This window comes from Eleutherodactylus coqui, chromosome 10 (assembly GCF_035609145.1).
Source record: "Eleutherodactylus coqui strain aEleCoq1 chromosome 10, aEleCoq1.hap1, whole genome shotgun sequence".
In the NCBI taxonomy this organism is placed as follows: Eukaryota; Metazoa; Chordata; class Amphibia; order Anura; family Eleutherodactylidae; genus Eleutherodactylus; species Eleutherodactylus coqui.
The window spans coordinates 11,539,502-11,561,767 of NC_089846.1; the positions used below are offsets into that span (position 1 = coordinate 11,539,502).

A 22,266-nucleotide genomic window follows, 5' to 3' on the forward strand; every position below is an offset into this window, starting at 1 on the left:
TTCAGACATTGTTAAGAGGGTCTGGCCAAGTAATTTATTTCACAACATTGTTCAGTTTGTCACATTGCTTAGTGCTGCTGCCAACAGGTGACTAATAGATATATATATATATATATATATATATATATATAATATATTAATAGCCAGCTTGCATAGTGTGGAAACCATACTGCAACAGGGAACAGTAGTAGTACATGTACAGCACTCACATCGTGAGCAGGGCCTCACACTGTAGTACATAACTGGGCTCATTATACATTGGCCAACTCCAATCCTGCCTATCTTACTTTCCATGGTTAATAACTACGGTGTGAAAGGCGTTTGACAGTGAAACGGGGGGGTTCCCTCTGTCAGCCCATTACCCCGACAATAGTATGGCAACCAGAGGGCTAACAATGACTATCAGGTCAGCCATCTATGGAAGCCTATTGGGCCCGCAATACAATACAAGGTGCTGGATGCTGTTCAGTGGTTATTCCTTCAGTTCCCTCCAGCAGTCCCATTGAAATGAATAGAGAGGTGGTTCACATACTTGACTGCCAGTTGGTTCTTCAGGACCCGACTAATTACGGGTTAAATGTTTGCAAGTATCCTTCCTGCAATAACTTTTCTGTCTGTTTCAGGGAGACCCCGGCCCAGCAGGTCTACCTGGTAAAGATGGACCCCCAGGTTTAAGAGGTTTCAGCGGTGAAAGAGGTCTGCCAGGTCCTATTGTGAGTAAAGCTACAGAATACAACAAGCTCCGAAATAAAATAATACATGCAATATAATGGATATAACAACGGGTTTTCTTCTCCAGGGTGCACCAGGACTGAAAGGCAACGAGGGGCCTCCAGGCCCCCCAGGCCCAGCAGTAAGTGCTCGTCTTCCATTATTCTGCTGTTTTCATGGACATAACATGTTTTACTGGTAAATAGCCGGATGGACGTTATCTGGAGAGTCAGCAGGTAGCATGAAGTGCGCACCTCCTTCATAAACCCACAGCTTAAAATATCACATTTGTTAGGCCGCAGTTGGTGTGGAGGAGGCAATTCAGTCTGTGGTAAACACAAGGGTGATGCGAATAACCTGGCTGATTTGCCTTTTTCAATCTTTACATGGAATTCTGGGAAAAAATGCTATTTTAATTGGAATGAAGTTGCATGTATGAAGTGGAGCCGCTGCAATCGTTTAATTAGAATGTATTGTTCTTTCACCTGTCTCCTCACTTCATGTAAGTGCAGTTCTATCTCTATGCTAGAGCCTGACAGATGCCTAATTATAAAAGTGAGACATAAAAATAAAGTCCATCCATCTGCATAAATCCTGCTAATCTAGCATGCAGCAGAGCATCCTGAGCGTTCGGCACCCTCGGACTGGTAACATTCTCTGTCTTCCGTTAGTCTGCAGTCGTGACAAGTGGATTACAAACCTCTTCTAATCCAACCACCGTTTATTATAAAGTATTTGCCTAATGCAGATTAGAATTAATCTGACAATTATCAGATTATTTCACTAATCTCTAGTTTAGGTCCCACTAATCACCAAGATGCCCTAATGGTAGTCCTGGTGTCGGCACTGGGGGGTATCTATCCACCAGACCAATCTTACCTAAACCCTCCAGGGGTCTACAGGGCTAAGACTATTGATGACCTATCCCATTGAAGAGAATGGGTGAGAGCTGCAATGCCAAACTGGCCACTGCTGAAAGGACAGCATTATGAGCTTTCCGGCTGCCAGCAGCTGTTATGAGTGACCGGGGTCCCCTCCAAACAGCTATTGGGAACAATTGGCGCTGCGATGCGAGATCACACAGAAAGCGAGAACATTTGTTTCCCGCAGCGCAGTGCCATGCAGGAAAACATCGCTCGTGTGTATGACCGCGTTCAAAAGTATGTGGTTCATATTTGTGTGTCCTCCAACGCACAAATCTCGCGTGATTTTCTCGTCCGTGTGAAGGCGGCCTAAGCTCTTTACATCCTAGTACTTGACACATCACTTATGTAGTGACCAGTCTGTACAATTAGTGATATCTATTACCTTACAGCATGTGTGTTCACACTTACTATGTCTTCTCTATAGGGTTCTCCGGGTGAAAGAGGTGCTGCAGGTCCAGCTGGACCAATAGGATTGCCAGGAAGACCAGGTCCTCAAGGACCTCCAGGGCCTGCTGGTGAGAAAGGCGCTCCAGTAAGTACACCACCTGCTACAATAATAATCGCTATGTATATAGCGCCAACATATTCCTCAGCACTTACAAGACAGGGGGGAGCAGAAACCAAACTGTTACATGTAGTAATCAGTTGATGGAAACAGTAGGGCTGAGGGTCCTGCTCCAACGAGCTTACATACTACAGATAATGGGGTGATACAGAAGGTAAAGGGGCTGGAGATGTGCATGGTATGGCAAGGTGGACAGTGAAGGATGCTATATACATAGACAATGGTCAGGCCGTATAGTGGCTGAATTGGTATGACTGCAGCGGGCAGTTGATGGCGACTAGCAGGTATTGCAGTCAGTAGGTCAGGGAGCAATGTTATCAGGGGGGTACAGAGGGGTTTGGTTTAGGGTATATGGTATGGTCCCCTAACGAGGTGTGTTTTTAGAGCATACCTGAAGTTGTGTGTCGGGGATTGCCTGGATAGTTCGGGGTAGCGCGTTCCAGAGGACTGGTGATGCTCTGGAGAAGTCTTGGAGGCGGGAATGAGAGGTTCGAGTTAAAGGGGCATTTAATCTGATTTAGTTAGCAGAGCAGAGGGCGCAGGCTGGGTGGTGGATTGAGATAAGGGAGGCAGGCAACGTAGGGCGGCGCACTGCTGTGGATAGCTTTATGGCTGAAGGTAATGAGTCTAAATAGAATTATGTGCTCCAAGAAACGATAGGATATAATTTCCTACAGGAAACCTTACATGCCCACCGGGGTGCAGTGCCACAGCATGGTGAAAGTTTGTTACTGGTTGTCCTTTCCTGACACGTTTCTGAATTGAAATGGGTAACTTTAGAAAGGCTTCCCCTGTAAGGGACACAAATGGGATGCAAGGAACGCACACTAATGCACCAGAATGCTACCGGAATTACTTTACTAAATGTCCGCCATTATTTCTCCATAGTTTACCCTGCGCTGGTTAGGAGCTCCTATAACCACCCCCCCTTGTTTCCAACGTGGGAGACTGATGGCATCCGTCAGTCATCCACTAAAGATCACTTAAGTGAACAGTATACCTTTTTTTGGTTCGTATGGGAGCCTATAGTAATGGATGGCATGTGTTGGACATATACAGTATTTTGTTTTCATCTTGCGCCACACAACTTTTCCCGACATGTTCCAAGTTAACGGAGGACACGTCTGTAGATCAGCTGGCTCCAGTCTATTCTAGAGTACAATGATTGTGGGTAGGTGATGAGACGCCCGCTGGGATTAATCAGGCAGGGGGCGCTCCTTCGTCGGTGTCATCACTCCGAGAGGCGTATTTCAGGCTTTGCATAGCGAGTGTGATTTGTAGTAAAAGTCTGAAAATCTCCGGGCGCCCACAACAATCTCTGATTATATTGTGCGGAATCAAACGCTTGTGACACAAATACTTCAAACACTGTACAACATGTACCGTAATCTACTGGGACGAGGCTAAAAGCAGGACTGAATTTCAATTGAACGGGGACGTTAATGTTGATTGATTCTGGTTATTAAAGGTGTTTTCTTCTACCATTTACTGTTTTGTTTTTTTTTTGCTTACGGTGATGTATTAAAAAGAAGGCAGATCTGGGGCCCAGAAAAGAACTTCATAAGGGGCTGCGACTGCGGGGGGCGGCGGGCTTCACTACCCGCCAGATGAAAAGCACCATCTATTTCATTTATAGCCATTTACCGCTGGCTCCGAGGATTCATGATGGAGCAGAGTTACTCACGCTTAAACAATAGCACAGAAATGACCACTAAAAGCCTCTTTACTCCGTTCTAACTAATGAATGGGGGAGAACTCCAGTCTGGGAAACAGTATTTTAATTTCACATGTGTAGTTGTATTGTTATTTGTAGGGGAGAGGGAAGGGGCTTCGATGAGGACACTGATATCTGCAGCCTGCAACATTGTAACATCTCGCTGGATATTCACATTCCACTTAAACTGCTAAACTGTAGAAAACTCTGCAGACATCCCGCAGTGTCTGCTTACTGAAAGACCATTTATCACCCCAAAAACCAGGGACACATCTTCATCCTGGGTTCTTATCTGAACAGGTTGTACAATCGGGAAAAATCAATGAAAACGTGTTTGGATTATTTCGCAGTTGCCTCCCACCAATAGTGATCTTGACTCTGATGTGTTTATCCTTCTTTACATTTGCTGCTTCTATCTACAGGGAGAGAAAGGTCCTCAGGGGCCGGCGGGACGCGACGGTATCCAAGGTCCTGTTGGCCTCCCAGGCCCTGCTGGACCGGTTGGCCCACCGGGTGAAGATGGAGATAAAGTAAGTAGATGGACTGATTCCTCGTATTTTAGGTGCCAGTGACCCTTATAACCGCATGATGTGTTATCCGCTCAGAGATGTAAATGGAAGTCCTGAGCCACAGTGCAAAAGTCTTAACAGGGCCCCTACATGGCATTTATAATACTGGCATCTCCTATGTGGTAGATGAGTCTTTGAACCCCTCAGGCACCAGGGGGGATGTGACTGCTTCCTCTGCATACCAATAGCTACACCCCTGTATCTACTTATTTGCTAAACTGACATCGTAAGATCCATTTATCTTGCATGAAGAAGAACAGCGTCTTCTAAGGAAAAGCTAATCTATAAGGAAATGGATATACAGCTGTGTTCCTAGTTATATCACGTCCAAGAACTTGTAGAGCAATGACCTGGAGCTTGATGCTGATGTCCTTCCTGTGAACTGCTCGTTGGGCAACTTTATTAATAGAATTAAGATAAGTAGTTCCCTTATAGGTCAATGACAACTAAGGTCTTCAGGCAAGGATAGTGAGGACAGAAATCTCCCATTAAGCAGAAGGACAAGGGGAGGCTGAGCAACAGGAGACCAGGACTGGGGGGACCCCCCACTTCTCGCTCTCTTACTACTACAATGAAGACTCTCCACACAAGTTTATCTTTTTAGTGCCTTTTTTGTGGGTTAGGCTACAGCTTTATTTAACCATTTTAACATCATCCAAAATGTATCACATTTTTTGTTTAATGCTTCCCATGCTTAACCTAAATAAAAAACACCCATTTCCTTGATTCCGAAAGGCATTGTCAAGCCCCACTAAACTCGTGCTTGTAAACCACTCTTTCTCAATCCAAATGCTGCATGGAAAGCAAACCTTCTGCCTACACCGTAGCTGTGACAACTTTTGCAAGAACATCTGACTTCCTCCTCTCAATTTCGCCATAAAGCTTTCAGCCCCTTCCTTTGGGCGGGCAGGCATCTTCTCCAACCACTCAGGACTTTCACGGTGCCTCTTCTTTCTTTTTTTCCTTTCTATCCCCCGCCTCTTCCTCCTACTCTAATCCAACCCCTAAACCTTTGGTCGCTGCCCTCTCCAATCTGTCTCCACACCCCAGTCCAAGGCAGCTTCTTTAGTCACTTTGCTGCCCTACAGGCTGGAGGCACCTGTCTCATCGGGGATATACCACTGAATGAAAGTCGGGCAGTGAACTAGAGAATGTGAAATGACTTTCTAATAAGCAGACTGGCGCCATAAATCCTCAGTACCCTTATGTTGGAGTAAGAAGAGATGTCCGCCCCTACATTGTACAACATGCATCACTGCACGGTCTACACTTGTACTCATCTAATCCTCTAACTATATTATTTTAACTTTTACAGGGTGAAATTGGTGAGCCGGGTCAGAAGGGAAACAGAGGAGACAAGGGAGAACAGGTAAAGTACGCATTTAAGTCCATGTCTATTTAATTCTCCCTTACAAAACTGGATATTAAGATTTCTGTCTCCACAGGGTCCACCCGGACCATCAGGACCCCAGGGCCCAATTGGTCAGCCTGGCCCATCTGTAAGTAAATTCTCTATTGTTTACCTTTTGACATTGATATTCCTAAATCACTTCTGAGGTTCAGGTCTTCATTTTGATTACAGGGAGCTGATGGGGAACCCGGGCCTAGGGGGCAACAAGGTCTTTTTGGACAGAAAGGTGATGAAGGTCCCAGAGGATTCCCCGGCCCACCCGGTCCTGTAGGATTGCAGGTGATTACAAAACCAGATTTTGTATTCTGTTGAAATAATCTAAAGCGTCTGAACCCGGAGGAAATATATGGAAACGAATGCAGACAAATGGAGTGTGACCCATAGAAGCCACTTTCTGTTTTATACATGAGGCTCTTTGCTTTTACTAGTATTGGAAAGTAGATGGTTCATATTGGGCATGCTGTTCCTGTCCTCTAAGTCATCCATTCCACCCACCCCCAATTGCATCAGTTCAAGAATAGTCTGCTAGTGTACAATAATGAGACTCCACAGACACACAGATTTTTAGCCCGCAGTGGCAATCATATGCGATCATCCATGTGCCTATTGTGATGAATCTTAAGAATCCATCAGAAAATGTATCCAGCATGGAAATGCAAATGCTCTATTATACTGACCTTAGGGAAAAATGGTTGTAGCAAAGTGCAATACAAGCGAGGAGACAAATACTCCAGAGCTGAAATTATATTGGAAGGTTCATCCCAGAATGTTGGCAACATCTCACAAGATTGAACAATATACATACAATGGAATATTAGAAAGTGTCCTACAGATGCATGGCTGAATGGGTACCTATACTTCCAGCATACACGACGTGAAGCCATGAGTAGCCCCTCTGCACACCTTTCTTTACTGTTCTTTTCTTCTCCTTAGGGTTTGCCTGGACCTCCTGGTGAAAAAGGAGAAACTGGAGATGTTGGTCAGATGGTAAGTTTCAATTTGCATCATAACTAGAGATGAGCGAACGTACTCGTCCGAGCTTGATATTCGTGCGAATATTAGGGTGTTCGGGATGTTCGTTATTCGTAACGAACACCATGCGGTGTTCTGGTTAATTTAACTTTCTTCCCTGAGACGTTAGCGCTTTTTTTTTGGCCAATATAAAGACAGGGAAGGCATTACAACTTCCCCCTGCAACGTTTAAGCCCTATACCACCCCCCTGCTGTGAGTGGCTGGGGAGATAAGGTGTCACCCGAGTATTGAAATCTGCCCCTCCCGCGGCTTGCTATGGATGCATTCTATATGCGCTCAATGGGGCCAGCGGCAGCAGCGCTGACCCCATTGAGAACATATAGAAGACAAATCCTTCTTCTCTGGCACAGCTGTAACAGCTGTAGCAGAGAAGAACGATGTTTGCCCATTGAATTCAATGGAGCGGCAATACAGCATGTTCCACTGAATGCAATGGGCTGCCGGCGATCGCAGGATGAATGGTCGGAAAGGGGTTAAATATATAACCCCTTTCCTGCAATTCATCCAGAAATGTGTTACACTAAAAATATATACCGGCGTATAAGGCGACGGGGCGTATAAGACGACCCCCCAACTGTCACCTTATACGCCGGTAATACAGTGGAGCAAAGAATAAAAATCATTACTTACGTTTTTAGATGATCTGCGGCGCTCCTGCAGGCTGTCACTCCCTCCTGGTCCACGGCAGAGTATTGCTTTCTCCACGAAAGACTTTAAATCCCTGCCTCCAGAAACACAGCCAATCACAGCCATTCAATGACATCATTGTCATTGGCTGTGATTGGCTGAAGGCACGTGTCTTTCTGGAGGCAGGGATTTAAAGCCTTTCATAGAGAAAGCTTGTCTGCCGTGGATTAGGAGGGAGTGACAGCCTGCAGGAGCGCCGCAGATCATCTAAAAACGTAAGTAATGATTTTTATTCTTTGCTCCACTGTATTGCCGGCGTATAAGGTGACAGTTGGGGGGTCGTCTTATACGCCCGGTCGCCTTATACGCCGGTATATATTTTTAGTGTAACACATTTCTGGATGAATTGCAGGGAAGGGGTTATATATTTAACCCCTTTCCGACCATTCATCCTGCGATCGCCGGCAGCCCATTGCATTCAGTGGAACATGCTGTATTGCCGCTCCATTGAATTCAATGGGCAAACATCGTTCTTCTCTGCTACAGCTGTTACAGCTGTGCCAGAGGAGGACGATCTTTATGCTGACAGTGGGGGGGGGGGGCACTCTTGCCGCTATTGTGGCTTAATAGTGGGACCTGGGAACTTGAGATGCAGCCCACCATGTAGCCCCTCGCCTGCCCTATCCGTCACTGTGTCATTCCCATCACTTTCCTGAATTGCCCAGATTTTCACACATGAAAACCTTAGCGAGCATCGGCGAAATACAAAAATGTTCTGGTCGCCCATTGACTTCAATGGGGTTCGTTGTTCGAAACGAACCCTCGAGCATCACGGGAAGTTCGTTCCGAATAACGAACACCCGAACATTTTGGTGTTCGCTCATCTCTAATCATAACACCTTAAAGACTTCCTATACTACTTTCGATGGCGGGCGTTAATGGGCTTTATTCAAAAGACGGCACTGCATTAGAAGCCAGGTGCGGGTCGGATGACAGCCAGGCACTTGCTCTGACAACAGGGACCGAAAACACATGGATCCCCAGTGTTTAACCCTTTACTCACCACGGTCAGTGCGACTGCAGCATGTAAAGGTCTGTCAAAGGGAGGGAGCTCCCTCTGTCACCCATCAGACCCCCGCAATGTGATCACAGGGTCCCAATAGATTGCTGTGGAACCCGGAGGCTTGGGTATGGCCCCCAGGTCTGTGTACTACAGTGGCCTATGAGGCTCAACCTCTGGCTGAGCTTCATAGGCTTTCTAATGCCCTACCCTACTGAAGTGTAGCAGTGTATTAGAAGAAGGATAAAAGATGTTGTTATTCAAGTTCCCTAGTGGGACATAAATAAAAAGTTTTAAAAGTATCAAAATAATATCAAAATTACAACTTTCCCCTTTACTATGTAAAAAAAACAAAACAAACCCACACATGGTATCATTGCGTTCGTAATGACCCAGAGAAAAAAGTTTGTACATTTAATGAGTTGGTCATTACGGTATTAAACAGGTTTCGTCACTAAGGGGTTAAAGGATTTTGTACGGACCCTACAAAATGACCCTAATCCTGCAATGGGGTGATGTGGATGGAAAGTTGCTAATGCAGACCCTCTGGCCATATTCCACCTGCAGTTCAGAATGGAGTCTTTTAAGACTGTTTTTTTGAAGTACCGGTATATTCTAGAAGTCCTTCAAATACAGAATTGGTTTTTAGATGGAGCGTCACACAGCTGTGATCCATTAATCTGATGCTTCTGTACGCAGGATCTAGTGGATCTCTTTATTTGCTGTTAAGAGTTCATGTTTCTTGGTTTCTAACCACTCTGATTATACAACAAAAAGGAAGAGTCATTTGTTTATTTCTTCACCGTGAGGCCAAATCCCTCCCAGGTCTGCGGTGAATCTACACCGCCATCGGAGCGGTAGAGTGAGTTGTGTGCTATAGCAGGGTAATTGCTCACACTGCGCTTATTATACTGGCGCTATACGTATTACATATAATAGGAAACTGCTCCCCATAGTTACAGCTGTATTACCTTTCATGGCCGCCTCTTCCTGTATAATCTCTCATTCTTGAAACCCAATTAAGAATTCTTTAAAAAAAGCACAAAATACAGTTCACAAGAGGTTTCCGGTAATGCAGCACCGGGCCTCGAGCTGGAAAGAGGCAATCAGTTGTGATGTCTTATGTTATGAGCAAATGATCCAGAGTCTCATGAACCAGCGGAGAATGATCCTAAAGTGTAGGCTGCCGAGGTTCAACAGCGGCGAGGTGGAGAATCTGCATGGAGGAATCAGTGCCTTTCCCTTGAGACGCTTGCCTGCCACACACTGCAGACTTAACAATGCTAAGTCTATTGGCACATGCGCAGTAACCTTCCCTGCTGCGGCCCTGTTGGCATGCGCATGCATAGACAAGTATGGCACAAGTAGAGTATTTGGGATGCACTACAGCTCCAGGGACCTGGAGACGTCAATTATGAGCCTGGTTTATGCAGGCGGAGGGGAAGAGAAGCCCAAACCAGTCCTACGACTGAACCACCCATCGAAAAAGTGTATATATTAGCCGCGCTCCGAGGAGGAGGTATATAGATAACAATGATAGTAATATAATATAAATTAGCCTACATGCTTTTTTTTGCCCCCTTTGCTGTAACTTTGGTGGATGATGTTGGTGTCATTAGATGACACACACGCTCACCGCTGCCGGAAAATCATCACATGTGAGTTTAATACATTCAGGGACTGTCAGGCAGGTTGAAGGTTACAATGTTAAGTCTATGGGCAGCGCTGCTGTGCTTCAGGCATGCGCTGAAGGGAGGGAAGCGTTGCTAAGCAACACTGCATACATTGCTAAGTTGCACCATAGACTGCCCAACCAAGAGAGACAGAGCGAGCGAGCGATAGAGAGACGGAGCGAGCGCGCGATAGAGAGACGGAGCGAGCGTGCGATAGAGAGACGGAGCGAGCGTGCGATAGAGAGACGGAGCGAGCGTGCGATAGAGAGACGGAGCGAGCGTGCGATAGAGAGACGGAGCGAGCGTGCGATAGAGACGGAGCGAGCGTGCGATAGAGAGACGGAGCGAGAGAGTGATAGACAGAGCGAGAGAGCGATAGAGAGACAGAGCGAGCGTGCGATAGAGAGACGGAGCGAGCGTGCGATAGAGAGACGGAGCGAGCGTGCGATAGAGAGACGGAGCGAGCGTGCGATAGAGAGACGGAGCGAGCGTGCGATAGAGAGACGGAGCGAGCGTGCGATAGAGAGATGGAGCGAGCGATAGAGAGACGGAGCGAGAGAGTGATAGACAGAGCGAGCGTGCGATAGAGAGACAGAGCGAGCGTGCGATAGAGAGACAGAGCGAGCGTGCGATAGAGAGACAGAGCGAGCGTGCGATAGAGAGACAGAGCGAGCGTGCGATAGAGAGACAGAGCGAGCGTGCGATAGAGAGACAGAGCGAGCGTGCGATAGAGAGACAGAGCGAGCGTGCGATAGAGAGACAGAGCGAGCGTGCGATAGAGAGACAGAGCGAGCGTGCGATAGAGAGACAGAGCGAGCGTGCGATAGAGAGACAGAGCGAGCGTGCGATAGAGAGACAGAGCGAGGGAGCGATAGAGAGACAGAGCGAGGGAGCGATAGAGAGACAGAGCGAGGGAGCGATAGAGAGACAGAGCGAGGGAGCGATAGAGAGACAGAGCGAGAGAGCGATAGAGAGACAGAGCGAGAGCGATCGAGACAGAGTGAGAGAGCGCTAGACACGGCGAGAGAGAGCGCTAGACACGGCGAGAGAGAGCGCTAGACACGGCGAGAGAGAGCGCTAGACACGGCGAGAGAGAGCGCTAGACACGGCGAGAGAGAGCGCTAGACACGGCGTGAGAGCACTAGACACGGCGTGAGAGCGCTAGACACGGCGTGAGAGCACTAGACACGGCGTGAGAGTGTCTAGCGCTCTCTCTCGCCGTGTCTAGCGCTCTCTCTCGCCGTGTCTAGCGCTCTCTCTCGCCGTGTCTAGCGCTCTCTCTCGCCGTGTCTAGCGCTCTCCCTCGCCGTGTCTAGCGCTCTCCCTCGCCGTGTCTAGCGCTCTCTCTCGCCGTGTCTAGCGCTCTCTCTCGCCGAGAGAGAGCGCTAGACGGTGCGAGAGAGAGCGCTAGACGGTGCGAGAGAGAGCGCTAGACGGTGCGAGAGAGAGCGCTAGACGGTGCGAGAGAGCGCTAGACGGTGCGAGAGAGAGCGCTAGACGGTGCGAGAGAGAGCGCTAGACACAGTGACAGTGCGAGAAAGAGCGCTAGACACAGTGACAGTGAGAGAAAGAGCGCTAGACACAGTGACAGTGAGAGAAAGAGCGCTAGACACAGTGACAGTGAGAGAAAGAGCGCTAGACACAGTGACAGTGAGAGAAAGAGCGATAGACACAGTGACAGTGAGAGAAAGAGCGATAGACACAGTGACAGTGAGAGAAAGAGCGATAGACACAGTGACAGTGAGAGAAAGAGCGATAGACACAGTGACAGTGAGAGAAAGAGCGATAGACACAGTGAGAGAAAGAGCGATAGAGAGACAGTGATAGAGACAGACACAGTGAGAGCAATAGACAGAAAGAGATAGCGATAGAGAGACAAACACAAAGAGCGCGTAGAGAGACAGCGATGGACAGAACGATAGAGAGACAAATAGAGATAGCAATAGAGAAACAGAGAAAGTGCGCTAGACAGACAGAACGAGAGTGATAGAGAGACTTAGAGAAAGCGATAGTGACAGAAAGAGAGACAGAAAGAGAGAGAGACCTGTAGGCTTTTTATATTCGATATCTGCTCCAAATAAAAAGTGACACTCTAAAGTGCCATTTAGACAAAGATTATCGCTCGCAATTCGCTCAAAGCAGTCTTTTGAGTGACAACCATTGGGTCTAAACGCGCGGCCATCGTGCAGTTTTTGTTAACGATTTGCTCATCTAGTAGTGAACGGTGACCACAAAAATATCCTTGCGTTACTTATAGTACAAAAACATATGAGGAAATATGGAGGAACTTACTTCACTGGGGGGTTTGGATAACGGCCAATTCCCCCAAATCCAGGTCAGCCAAATACAAGTAAGAAAGGTAGAAGGAAATCTTCATCCAGATATACATTGGCAATACAGGCAATATATTGCATTTAAGTCCGTATAGAAAGTCTATAGCAATGCGTTTCGGGGTGCTCTGAACTCCTTTTTCAAGCCATTTTTTTATCCCATTTTTTTATGGGAGAACCTGTAGTTTTTATTAGTACAATTTTGGGCCAAGATTTAACTTTTTGCTTATTTTTTTATTCCACTTTTTAGGAAGTAGGAGTTGCAAAAAACAGCAACTCTAGAATAGTGTGTGTTTGTTACGGCATTCACTGTGCAGCATAAATAAACTTTCCTTCATTCTGCAGGTCAATACAATTACAACAATACCAAATGTATGGTTTTTTTTACATCTTTAAGGCCTCATGTCCACGGGCAAATTAAGAATTAAAATCCGCAGCGTTTTTCCTGCGCGCGGATCCGCGCCCTGTAGGAATGCATTGACCACCCGCGGATGGTCAATAAAAGTGAATTTAAAAATTTCTGGAGCATGAAAAAAAATGGACATGGTCCATTTTAGTGCGGATCACGCGTGCGGAGCTCATAGAGCACATAGCTACATTGATCTCCCGCATGAAAAATAAAAGACAATTACAGAGCATCCGCACTGCATCCACAGCCCAAATCCACAGCGGATCTGATTTTCCCCATGGACATGAGGCCTTAGGCCTCATGCCCACTAGAAAAATACAATCCGCGCAGATTTCTGCAGCAGATTCCGTGCGGATTTGCTTTAAATGGTTTTTTTTTCATGCAGATATCCGCACCTATTTTATAGCAATGTGGCTGATCCGCGTGGAATCCGCACTAAAATGGAGCATGCTGTGTTTTTTTTCCGCACGTGAAAAACGCAAATCGAATAAAATGCCATCCGCGGGTACAAAATTCAATTTATTGACCTGCAGATGGCCAATGATTTCCTATGCGCAAACTTTCACCCACGGAATCCGCAATTCAATACAGAAAAACAATTTTATAGAAATAAAAATTCAAGTTGCATCGTTGCATTCCAAAACTTATAACTTTTTAACTTTCCACCTACAGCGCCATGTCAGGTCTTGCTTTTGCGGGAAGAGTTGCACTTCTCATTGATACCACTTAAGGGCTTATTCCAACGTGCGTATATCGGCCGGATTTTCATGCCCGACTGATATACGCTGTGTCTCTCTGCAGGGGGAGGAGGCAGGCCGGGCTGGAAGCAGTGCACTGAGCTCCTGCCCCCTCTCCGCCCCTCACCAATATTTGCAATGGGAGGGGGTGGGCAGAACTTGCCCCCGCCCCCGTCCAGCCCCTTCATTGCAAACAGTGGTGAGGGGCGGATAGGGGGCGGGAGCTCAGTGCATTGCTCCTTCCCCTGCAGAAAGGGTCAGCGTTGATTGGCCGGGCGTGAAAACCTGGCCAATATACGCACGTCGGAATAAGCCTTTAGGGTACATGCGACTTTTTGATTGCTTTTTCTTGCATTTATTTGCAAGGCAAATGGCCGAAAAATAGCCTTATGACTTTTTTTTAAATTATGTATTACGTCACTTACCATGTGGGATAAATAATGAAATATTTTTAATTGTTCGAGTCATTATGAGCATGGTGATACCTATTATGATATTTTTTTAAATTTAAAAATAGTTTTGTAGGGGAAACTTTTTATAAATTTACAGTGGATTTTTTTATAAGCTTTATGGAACTTTATTTTGACACAATTTTAGTTCCTCAATGAGGCTTGAAGATGAAATTGTTTGATAGCTAGCATAATACACTGTATTACTTCTGTAATGCAATATACTATGCATATGCTCTCAGCCAATCAGACTCGGCCAGTGTTAGGGTCTGATAGGCTGAGTTTCCTGGCAGACACGAAGGCCTTTGTCAAGTCTCTTGCTGCCATGGTAACCCATCGCCATCTCATGATCGCATTGCAGGGTGACAGTTAGAGCCTCCCCCCATCACCTGCTTTCATACTGTGAACGCTTTTGATCACATCATGGAAGGGGTTACACATTTGGGAATGGAAGTTCCTCATCCGTGTCATTGGGGGTCACAGCTTGCACCATGGGTATAGCTACTGCAACTTGGAGTCAGACACTAAGCAAAAAAGTATTAGCTCCTCCTACCAGCTATACCTCTTCTGCAGGCACCAAGCTAATCAGTTTTAGCTTAGTGTCCGTAGGAAGCAGAACTCTGTTATCAGTCTTTGGTCCTTTTTTTCAAGTATCTTAGGAAATGTAGGACAGGCACTAAACTCTTCCTGCTAACCCACCGAGGAGTGCCAACAGCGTGAAGCGAACCACCCTATTCTATGTCCTACCCTCAGAATAAAAGGAGGAACTAGTTTGACCGTGACCCGCCAGCCAATGTGCACCCTCCAAATGAAAGCACTCCCTCCACAAAGGGTAGGTGAGCACTGGTGCGCGTGCTGCTGGAGTACAGGAGTTAATCTGCAGATGGGTAAGTATTCACCCCCTTTTCACTACTATCTATTCCCTATCTCGACGACATCCTAGTGAAGGGACCTTCCCTTTAAGCCGCTCTGGAGAGTCTCCACATCACCCTAGATACTCTCTCATTTTGGATGGATCAATTACAACAAGTCCTCCCTCTCTTCCCTTCTCAGTGTCTGGAATTTCTGGGCCTGGTCTTCGACATAATAAGTTCCCATGTTCTGCTACCATCACAGAAAATTCAATTACTCAACAGAGGTGCGCTCCTTACAAGTTCGGACTTCGATCCCCATTTGACATTGTATGTCCTGGGGTTCATGGTGTGATCGTTTGAGGCGGCTTCATTTAGTCAATTTCACACCCGACCTCTCCACTGGACAATCCTTTCTTGTTGGGACAATCTGCACACTCGCTGTATCGGAGAATCTGACTGCCCTGGATGCTTCTTCTCTCCCTCAACCGGTAGCTGAAATTCCCTTTAGTTCACCAAGGGCGACCCTTCTTGACACTACAGTGGTTGGTGCTGACAATAGACACCAGTCTCCTCGAATGGGGAGGCATGTTAGTTAACTTCACAGTGCAGGGAAAGTGGACAGGAGTAGCCTTGGACAACGATGGCTGACTTCTTAAGCAGAGAGAAAGTCTCCCAGAGGTTGACCGGATGGCAACCAGAATCAGTTGCAAGATTCCAACCAACGCTCAAAGGATCCCCAAGCGCACGCAGTGGACACTCGTAACTCAGCAGACAGACTTCAAAGTTCCTCTACATATTTCCCCGTTTCCGATCATCCCTCACCTTCTCAAGAGGATCAAACAGGAAGGTCTTCCAGTGGTACTCGTGGCTCCGAAATGACCTTGACGAGCATGGTACACGTGCCTAGTCGACCTACTCGTCAATTCTCTGTGGCACCTTACACTTCGAGACGATCTTCTCTTGCAGGGACCTCTCTTCCACCTGAGATAAGCCACACTCGGTTTATCAGCATGGCGGTTAAAGCAGCGATCCTGAGGGATCAGGGTTTTACTGAACCTGGCATCCAGACTTTGATGAAAGCTAGGAAATCCTCCTTCTGTCGGGTTTACCTATGGGTGTGGAAAGCATTCATCCTTTGGTGCGAACAGTGTGGTTTTTCTCCCATGCATTTTTCTCTTTCCCAACTACTTTCTTTTCTCCAGGCAGGTCTATACCTGAACTTTAGCCTCAACTTCCTGAAAAAACATGTATCAGCCCGGTCCATCCTTTCCCAGTGCCCTTTGGTGTCGAAAGTGGCCATTCACACCTTCATATAGGGAGATGCCCATGCCGCTTTTCCCCATCGTTCTCCAGTTCCGCCTTAAGTTGGTCCTAGATGCACTTTAGTCACATCCCTTATAACCTATGCGAAACATCCCAGCTCACCTTTTGGCATACAAGGCAGCATTTTTGGTGGCTGTCACCTCCATTTACCAAGTCTCCGAGATCACAGCCCTCTCGGCCAAGCATCCCTTCACTGTAGTACACCAGGACAGAGGTGGTCCTCCGTGCTGTGCCATCCTTCCTACCAAAGGTGGGGGTTGTCATTGCACATCAATGAGGACATTCTGCTGCCATCCTTTTGCCCTGCAGGCTGGCATTCGAGGGCACACACTCGATTTGGTTCGTGCTCTGAGAATCTATTTGGCTCAAACTTCCACTTTCAAGCGCTCTGACTCCTATTTCGGGATTCCAGACGGTCCTAAAAAAGGCTTTCCAGTTTCCAAGGTGATCATTTCATGCTGGATCACCGCAGCCATGGTAGAGACATACTTTGCAAAGTGCAGAGATCCTCTCTTCCAAGTTACTGCACATTTGACTTGCACTGTGGGCATCTCTTGGGCTGTGCATAAAGGCCCTTTCACATTTCAGATCTGCTAAGCAGCCACGTTGACCTCGTTACACACCTTTACAAAATTTTACAAGCTTCACCCTTTTGCATTTGCCTACACCTCACTCGGTCGGCACATTTTGCAGACGGCCATATAACTGACCACATGTTGTCTTACATATTTTTCCCAAGCCCCGGTGACGGTTCTAGAATGTCCCACGGTCCAAGCTGTGTCCCTCAATAAGACGGATGGCGAATCTTTTTCTTGTCTTGTTCATTGGGGGACACAGCACCCGCCCATTTTTTGTTTCTGTTTTGAGACTTGTTTGATATCTCCCTCCTTGTATGCTTGGTTCTCCACTGTGTTGGAGTTTAATTCTTTATGTTTAATACCTTACATTACCTGTTGTACCTTTTTCATATTCTACTCTGCTGCTTGCATACAAGCTGATTAGCTTGGAGCCTATAGGAGGAGCTAACACTTTCAACTTAGTGGCAGTAGGTATACTCACAGTTCATGCTGTGTCCCCCAATGAACGAGATGAGAAAAAGCATTTACACCAAGTACAAAAATCTCATTTTCTCCGCTCCCGTCTGTTACAGTAGGTGCTCAGCTGTCAGTAGACGGTCAAGCACCGGACCTACTTCTGCCAGATAGTAGGAGCTTTAAATCCACGCTGTATATTTAATGTAGCGCAGGTTTAAAGACCAGGGCCATGCGCCATACAATTAGCGTTTGGTAACTGTAAGGTTAAAATTCACACACAAACGCTGCAAATACCTGAACACTTTACTTGCTGTGACCTTTATGGATGCACTAAGTCCAGACTGTAGAGACAGAGGTGCAGTGAGTCAACAGTAAGGGGATTTTCCCTACTTTGAATCTATAAATAAAACCTGCTGAACTTCATATTGTGTTTCATCCAATTTTTTTAGGGTCCACCTGGCCCACCTGGCCCTAGGGGTCCAAATGGTCCTCCTGGTGCTGACGGTCCACAAGGTCCCCCTGGAGGAATTGGTAATCCTGGTCCTGTTGGAGAGAAGGTAAGTGATCTTTGAGGTAAAGGACTACACTGGCTGCTGTTAATTGAGGTTATCTGTTAGGATATTAATACTTCTGATATTTTCTTGTCAGGGTGACCCTGGAGAGGCGGGAGAACCTGGTCTTACCGGAGAACTTGGCCCACCGGTAAGCATTTAAATAAAAAGCCACTTGTGGCATAACCTGCCTCATAATGTCCTATGTCATCAATTTTCGTTACTTCTTGGAAATGTAAAATAGGGTTCAATTATTGGAATATAGCGAGAATATTTTTCTTTGCTCTAGGGTCCTAAAGGTGAAAGGGGTGAAAAAGGAGAAGCGGGTCTTCAAGGTGCTGCTGGTCCTCCTGGTCCAAAAGGTCCTCCTGGTGATGATGGTCCAAAGGGTAGCCCTGTAAGTATATTGTCCTACACTACGTCACATGCTTACAGAGATATTACAAGTCCACGCATCTTCCCTTCCCAAGACTATGGGTAACTATCTCTGTTTCTCAGGGTCCAGTTGGATTTCCCGGGGATCCTGGTCCTCCTGGTGAACATGGGCCTGCCGTAAGTACTGAAATACGTTTTCTTGTTCAGTTTCCAGCCGATATTGATACTGAAGATGGAGATTCATTGTTAAATATTTTTCCTTGATTTAAATTCAGGGTCAAGATGGGCCTCCTGGTGATAAGGGAGATGATGGTGAAGCTGGTCAAACTGTGAGTACCAACTGAAATCATATTTTGTCATACAAATGTATCCCCGTTGCACTACTTCAATAGCATACATGGGTGCACTACATTCTCTATGCTATTTGCGTAGTGCAGCCATTGCCATTCCTTTTGCGATCATAGTGGCAAGTGCCATCTCTTTATATACTGAACAATCACTGGTTATATCATCTCTCACCTTTTCCTAATGCAGGGATCACCCGGTCCTACTGGAGAGCCTGGTCCATCTGGGCCACCAGGGAAGAGGGTGAGTAAGGAATCAACAAATTTACGTGTGATGATCTTGAAAGAACTGATGACCTTGAATGTTTTCTCTCTTTGACAGGGTCCTCCTGGTCCAACAGGTCCTGAAGGTCGACAAGGAGAAAAAGGTGCTAAAGTAAGTAAGGTTCTGGGTGACTGGGCCCATTTTCTGTACGTGGTATCCTCTAACACTTTCTATTTCTATTCGATAAGGGTGAACCAGGCTTGGAGGGTCCTTCAGGAAAGACAGGTCCTGTCGGTCCTCAAGGTGCTCCTGGAAAGCCCGGACCTGAAGGTTTAAGAGGAATCCCCGGACCTGTGGTGAGTACCTTTGTGAATGTTGTTAAATCCTTATATTTGATTATGAAAATATAATTTACTGTAGATCTTACAAGATTCCTTTATTTTAGGGAGAGCAAGGTCTGCCAGGCTCAACTGGTCCTGATGGTCCCCCTGGTCCCATGGTAAGTGCAGCTTTCATTGTCCAGCTCATACCACTGTGGAAGATCAGTTTGACAGTCTTGACATTCTCTAAAGCTATCATCACTATGGCTCAGTGATAATCAGTTAACCATATTGTGTTACTGCTTCACAGGGTCCACCAGGTCTACCGGGATTGAAGGGAGACTCTGGTCCAAAAGGAGAAAAGGTGAATTGTATTAGTTTGGAAGGGTGATTGATATTTCTGAAGATCCTAATCCTTTGCTAGATCACTAAGAGCAGGAAACAATGGCTGCTGTATGGCCACCTGCACACGACCGGGTTTGAATTGCGGTAACTTAGTGAAGCATGACCTCTAGTTAGTTACTTTTATACATATAGTCCCAATATCCATGTCCAGTAGGAAAATTCCATCAGAATATTGCACTTCAGTGATGTCTTATACAGCAAGAACCTCTGTCCCCTGCCATGCTGTACGATTTTATAAAACAAAAAACTGTACAAATTCCCAGTAACTAATCCATTTGATGATGAGAGTTGTGGTGATTAGATGAACGGTCTTGTCACCGGAGACCCTAATAGTGGTTCCCCCCTTGGCCTATAAGAGGCTCTCGGAGGCCCCTTGTGTGTAGTGACCTCTTCTTCTGCTGTGTAGAGCTTGTTGATCACTAGACGCCTCTACGACGCAGAGAAGAGATTTCACCCCGTTACCAGAGAGGGGCGCATTATTGGGATGGGAGAAGCTGGATGGTCGTATCCATGAATTGTCCCCCACCGGCTGTTCTGACCTGACTGTTAGGAGATGTTGGGACCAGTGGATGGGGGCACACAAGGTGAACAGGCTCAGGACGCCCCCTACAGACCACCAGTAGAGAGGAGCATCTGATCATCTGACAAACTGCAGCAGCTTCAACTATTTTGTTGTCTGCCATCCAGGTGGCACCATAGTTGCAGTCCCCCATGTCTGTCGGAATCCTTTCGAGGTGTTTGTTTGAAGGACATTTGATCTCACGGCGCCCATTACGTGTACGGCCTCTAACACCCACCACAGTCTCATTCTGTATTCTGAATGACAAAACTGGATGCTATGCAGTGGAACCGGGTTGTCTTTAGCGATGGATACAGATTTTGTTTGGGCGCTGATGAGGGCCATGTTTGTTTCTGGAGACCTCCAGATGAGCACCTCAATTCTGCCTTTGCTATGGAGCGGCACACTGCCCCCTGCTGGTCTGGGGGGCATAGCATAAGACAGTCGGTCACCCCTAGTAGTGGTACGAGGGACAATGACAGCTCAGCGATATGTTCAGGACGTCCTGCAGCCACATGTGTTCCTCTCATGGCGGCTTCCAGCAGGATAATGCTGGGCTGCACACACAAGGGGGTCACAGGAGCCCCCACAACATTGCCACACTTTCATGGCTTTCCGGTCGCCAGATTTATCACCAATAGATCATGTATGGGACCATCTAGGACTCCAACTTCCTCAGCTTATGAGTCTCCACAGTCTAGAGGCTCAGTTACAGCAAATGTGGAGTGATATTCTGCAGGATACCATTCAGAACCTGTATGCCTCCATGCCGCCCATATCACATCTTGTATCCAAGCTGGGGGTGGCCCAACAGGGTACTAGAGCCCCCATGCCGCCCGTATCACATCTTGTATCCAAGCTAGAGGCGGTACAACGGTACTAGAGCCTACATGCCCACCTGTATCCCATCTTGTATATAAGCTAGAGGTGGTACAACAGGGTACTACAGCCTCCATACCATGCCTGCCCATATCCTATCTTGTATACAAGCTATAGGCGGTACAAAAGGGTACTAGAGCCTCTATGCCCACCTGTATTACATCTTGTATCCAACCTAGAGGTGGTACAACAGGGTACTAGAGCCTCCATGCCCATCTGTATCACCTCTTGTATCCAAGCTAGAGGCGGTACAACAGGGTACCAGAGCCTCCCTACAAGGGGTCAGTTTTTCCGCAATAAATGCTCCTTTTGCTGAGAATATTGTAATCACTTCTATCAATGTTACAATCACAGAGGAAGTTTCATCCATCCGACTACTTCTAGGGATGTTTTTTTTATTTTGCAATGAGGGTACCATAACTAGGAAGCTGGATGGCAGTCCCTCCCAGCGCTGTAATAGCAGCCGTAGGCCTCATCCAGTTTACCCAGAAACTGATCGAACTAACAAGGGACTGATATTTAGAGGCTATTCTAGACTTTCCTTTTTGCAGACCATGTCCCTTAGTCTAGATTTAGCCTGTCCATAAACCACTGAAGTATACTTCACCTGAGCTCGTGCTCTTTGCCTTATAAGGCTCTGGTATAGGTTAGTCAGCGATTATTTTTGGATATTCTAACTGTTTCTTTCTTTTCATTGTAGGGTCATCCTGGTTTGATTGGTCTCATTGGGCCTCCAGGAGAGCAAGGTGAAAAAGGAGATCGTGGACTCCATGGTCCTCAGGGTGCTCAAGGACCTAAAGGAGAGCAGGTAAAGGGTCCTGAGTGCAGCGGGGAGTCAGGATCCATGAATCGCAGTAACAAGCTATGTGTCACTCAATGATAGCCGCACAGCACGGTCCAACGTCAACAATAGTCTGGAATCAACAATTACGGAAGACAAAGCTCCGATCTTTTGGTTCACAGACAAGAGATTATTGTAGATGAGCACAGACGTTAGCAGGCAATGAACAACAAAACACACCTGAATGAGCTGTTGGCATAGTGTTGGGTCTTGCACACGGCCCAGTCCCATAGTACCACCAAGAGTTTACACGCTGTTTCTTCTCTTGTAGGGCATCTTTGGTCCCGCCGGCCCTGTTGGCCCCCCTGGTCCTCCTGGCTTACCGGTATGTATTGATTATTTGTTCTTGCATCCGCATACGT

General features: G+C 46.7%; 1 protein-coding gene across 2 annotated transcripts in view; it reads left to right on the forward strand.

Annotated features, from left to right (window-relative positions):
* Positions 1-22,266, forward strand: part of COL5A1 (collagen type V alpha 1 chain) — a 216,771-nt gene that overhangs the window by 178,165 nt on the left and 16,340 nt on the right. For both annotated transcript variants that reach the window (XM_066580234.1, XM_066580233.1), the window contains exons 40-59: positions 624-713; positions 800-853; positions 2,062-2,169; positions 4,339-4,446; positions 5,801-5,854; positions 5,931-5,984; positions 6,068-6,175; positions 6,830-6,883; positions 17,875-17,982; positions 18,074-18,127; positions 18,266-18,373; positions 18,475-18,528; positions 18,627-18,680; positions 18,886-18,939; positions 19,018-19,071; positions 19,149-19,256; positions 19,346-19,399; positions 19,531-19,584; positions 21,764-21,871; positions 22,176-22,229. In XM_066580234.1, coding sequence (XP_066436331.1) covers positions 624-713; positions 800-853; positions 2,062-2,169; positions 4,339-4,446; positions 5,801-5,854; positions 5,931-5,984; positions 6,068-6,175; positions 6,830-6,883; positions 17,875-17,982; positions 18,074-18,127; positions 18,266-18,373; positions 18,475-18,528; positions 18,627-18,680; positions 18,886-18,939; positions 19,018-19,071; positions 19,149-19,256; positions 19,346-19,399; positions 19,531-19,584; positions 21,764-21,871; positions 22,176-22,229 — 1,494 coding nt within the window. The remainder of the gene's footprint in view (positions 1-623; positions 714-799; positions 854-2,061; positions 2,170-4,338; positions 4,447-5,800; positions 5,855-5,930; positions 5,985-6,067; positions 6,176-6,829; positions 6,884-17,874; positions 17,983-18,073; positions 18,128-18,265; positions 18,374-18,474; positions 18,529-18,626; positions 18,681-18,885; positions 18,940-19,017; positions 19,072-19,148; positions 19,257-19,345; positions 19,400-19,530; positions 19,585-21,763; positions 21,872-22,175; positions 22,230-22,266) is intronic.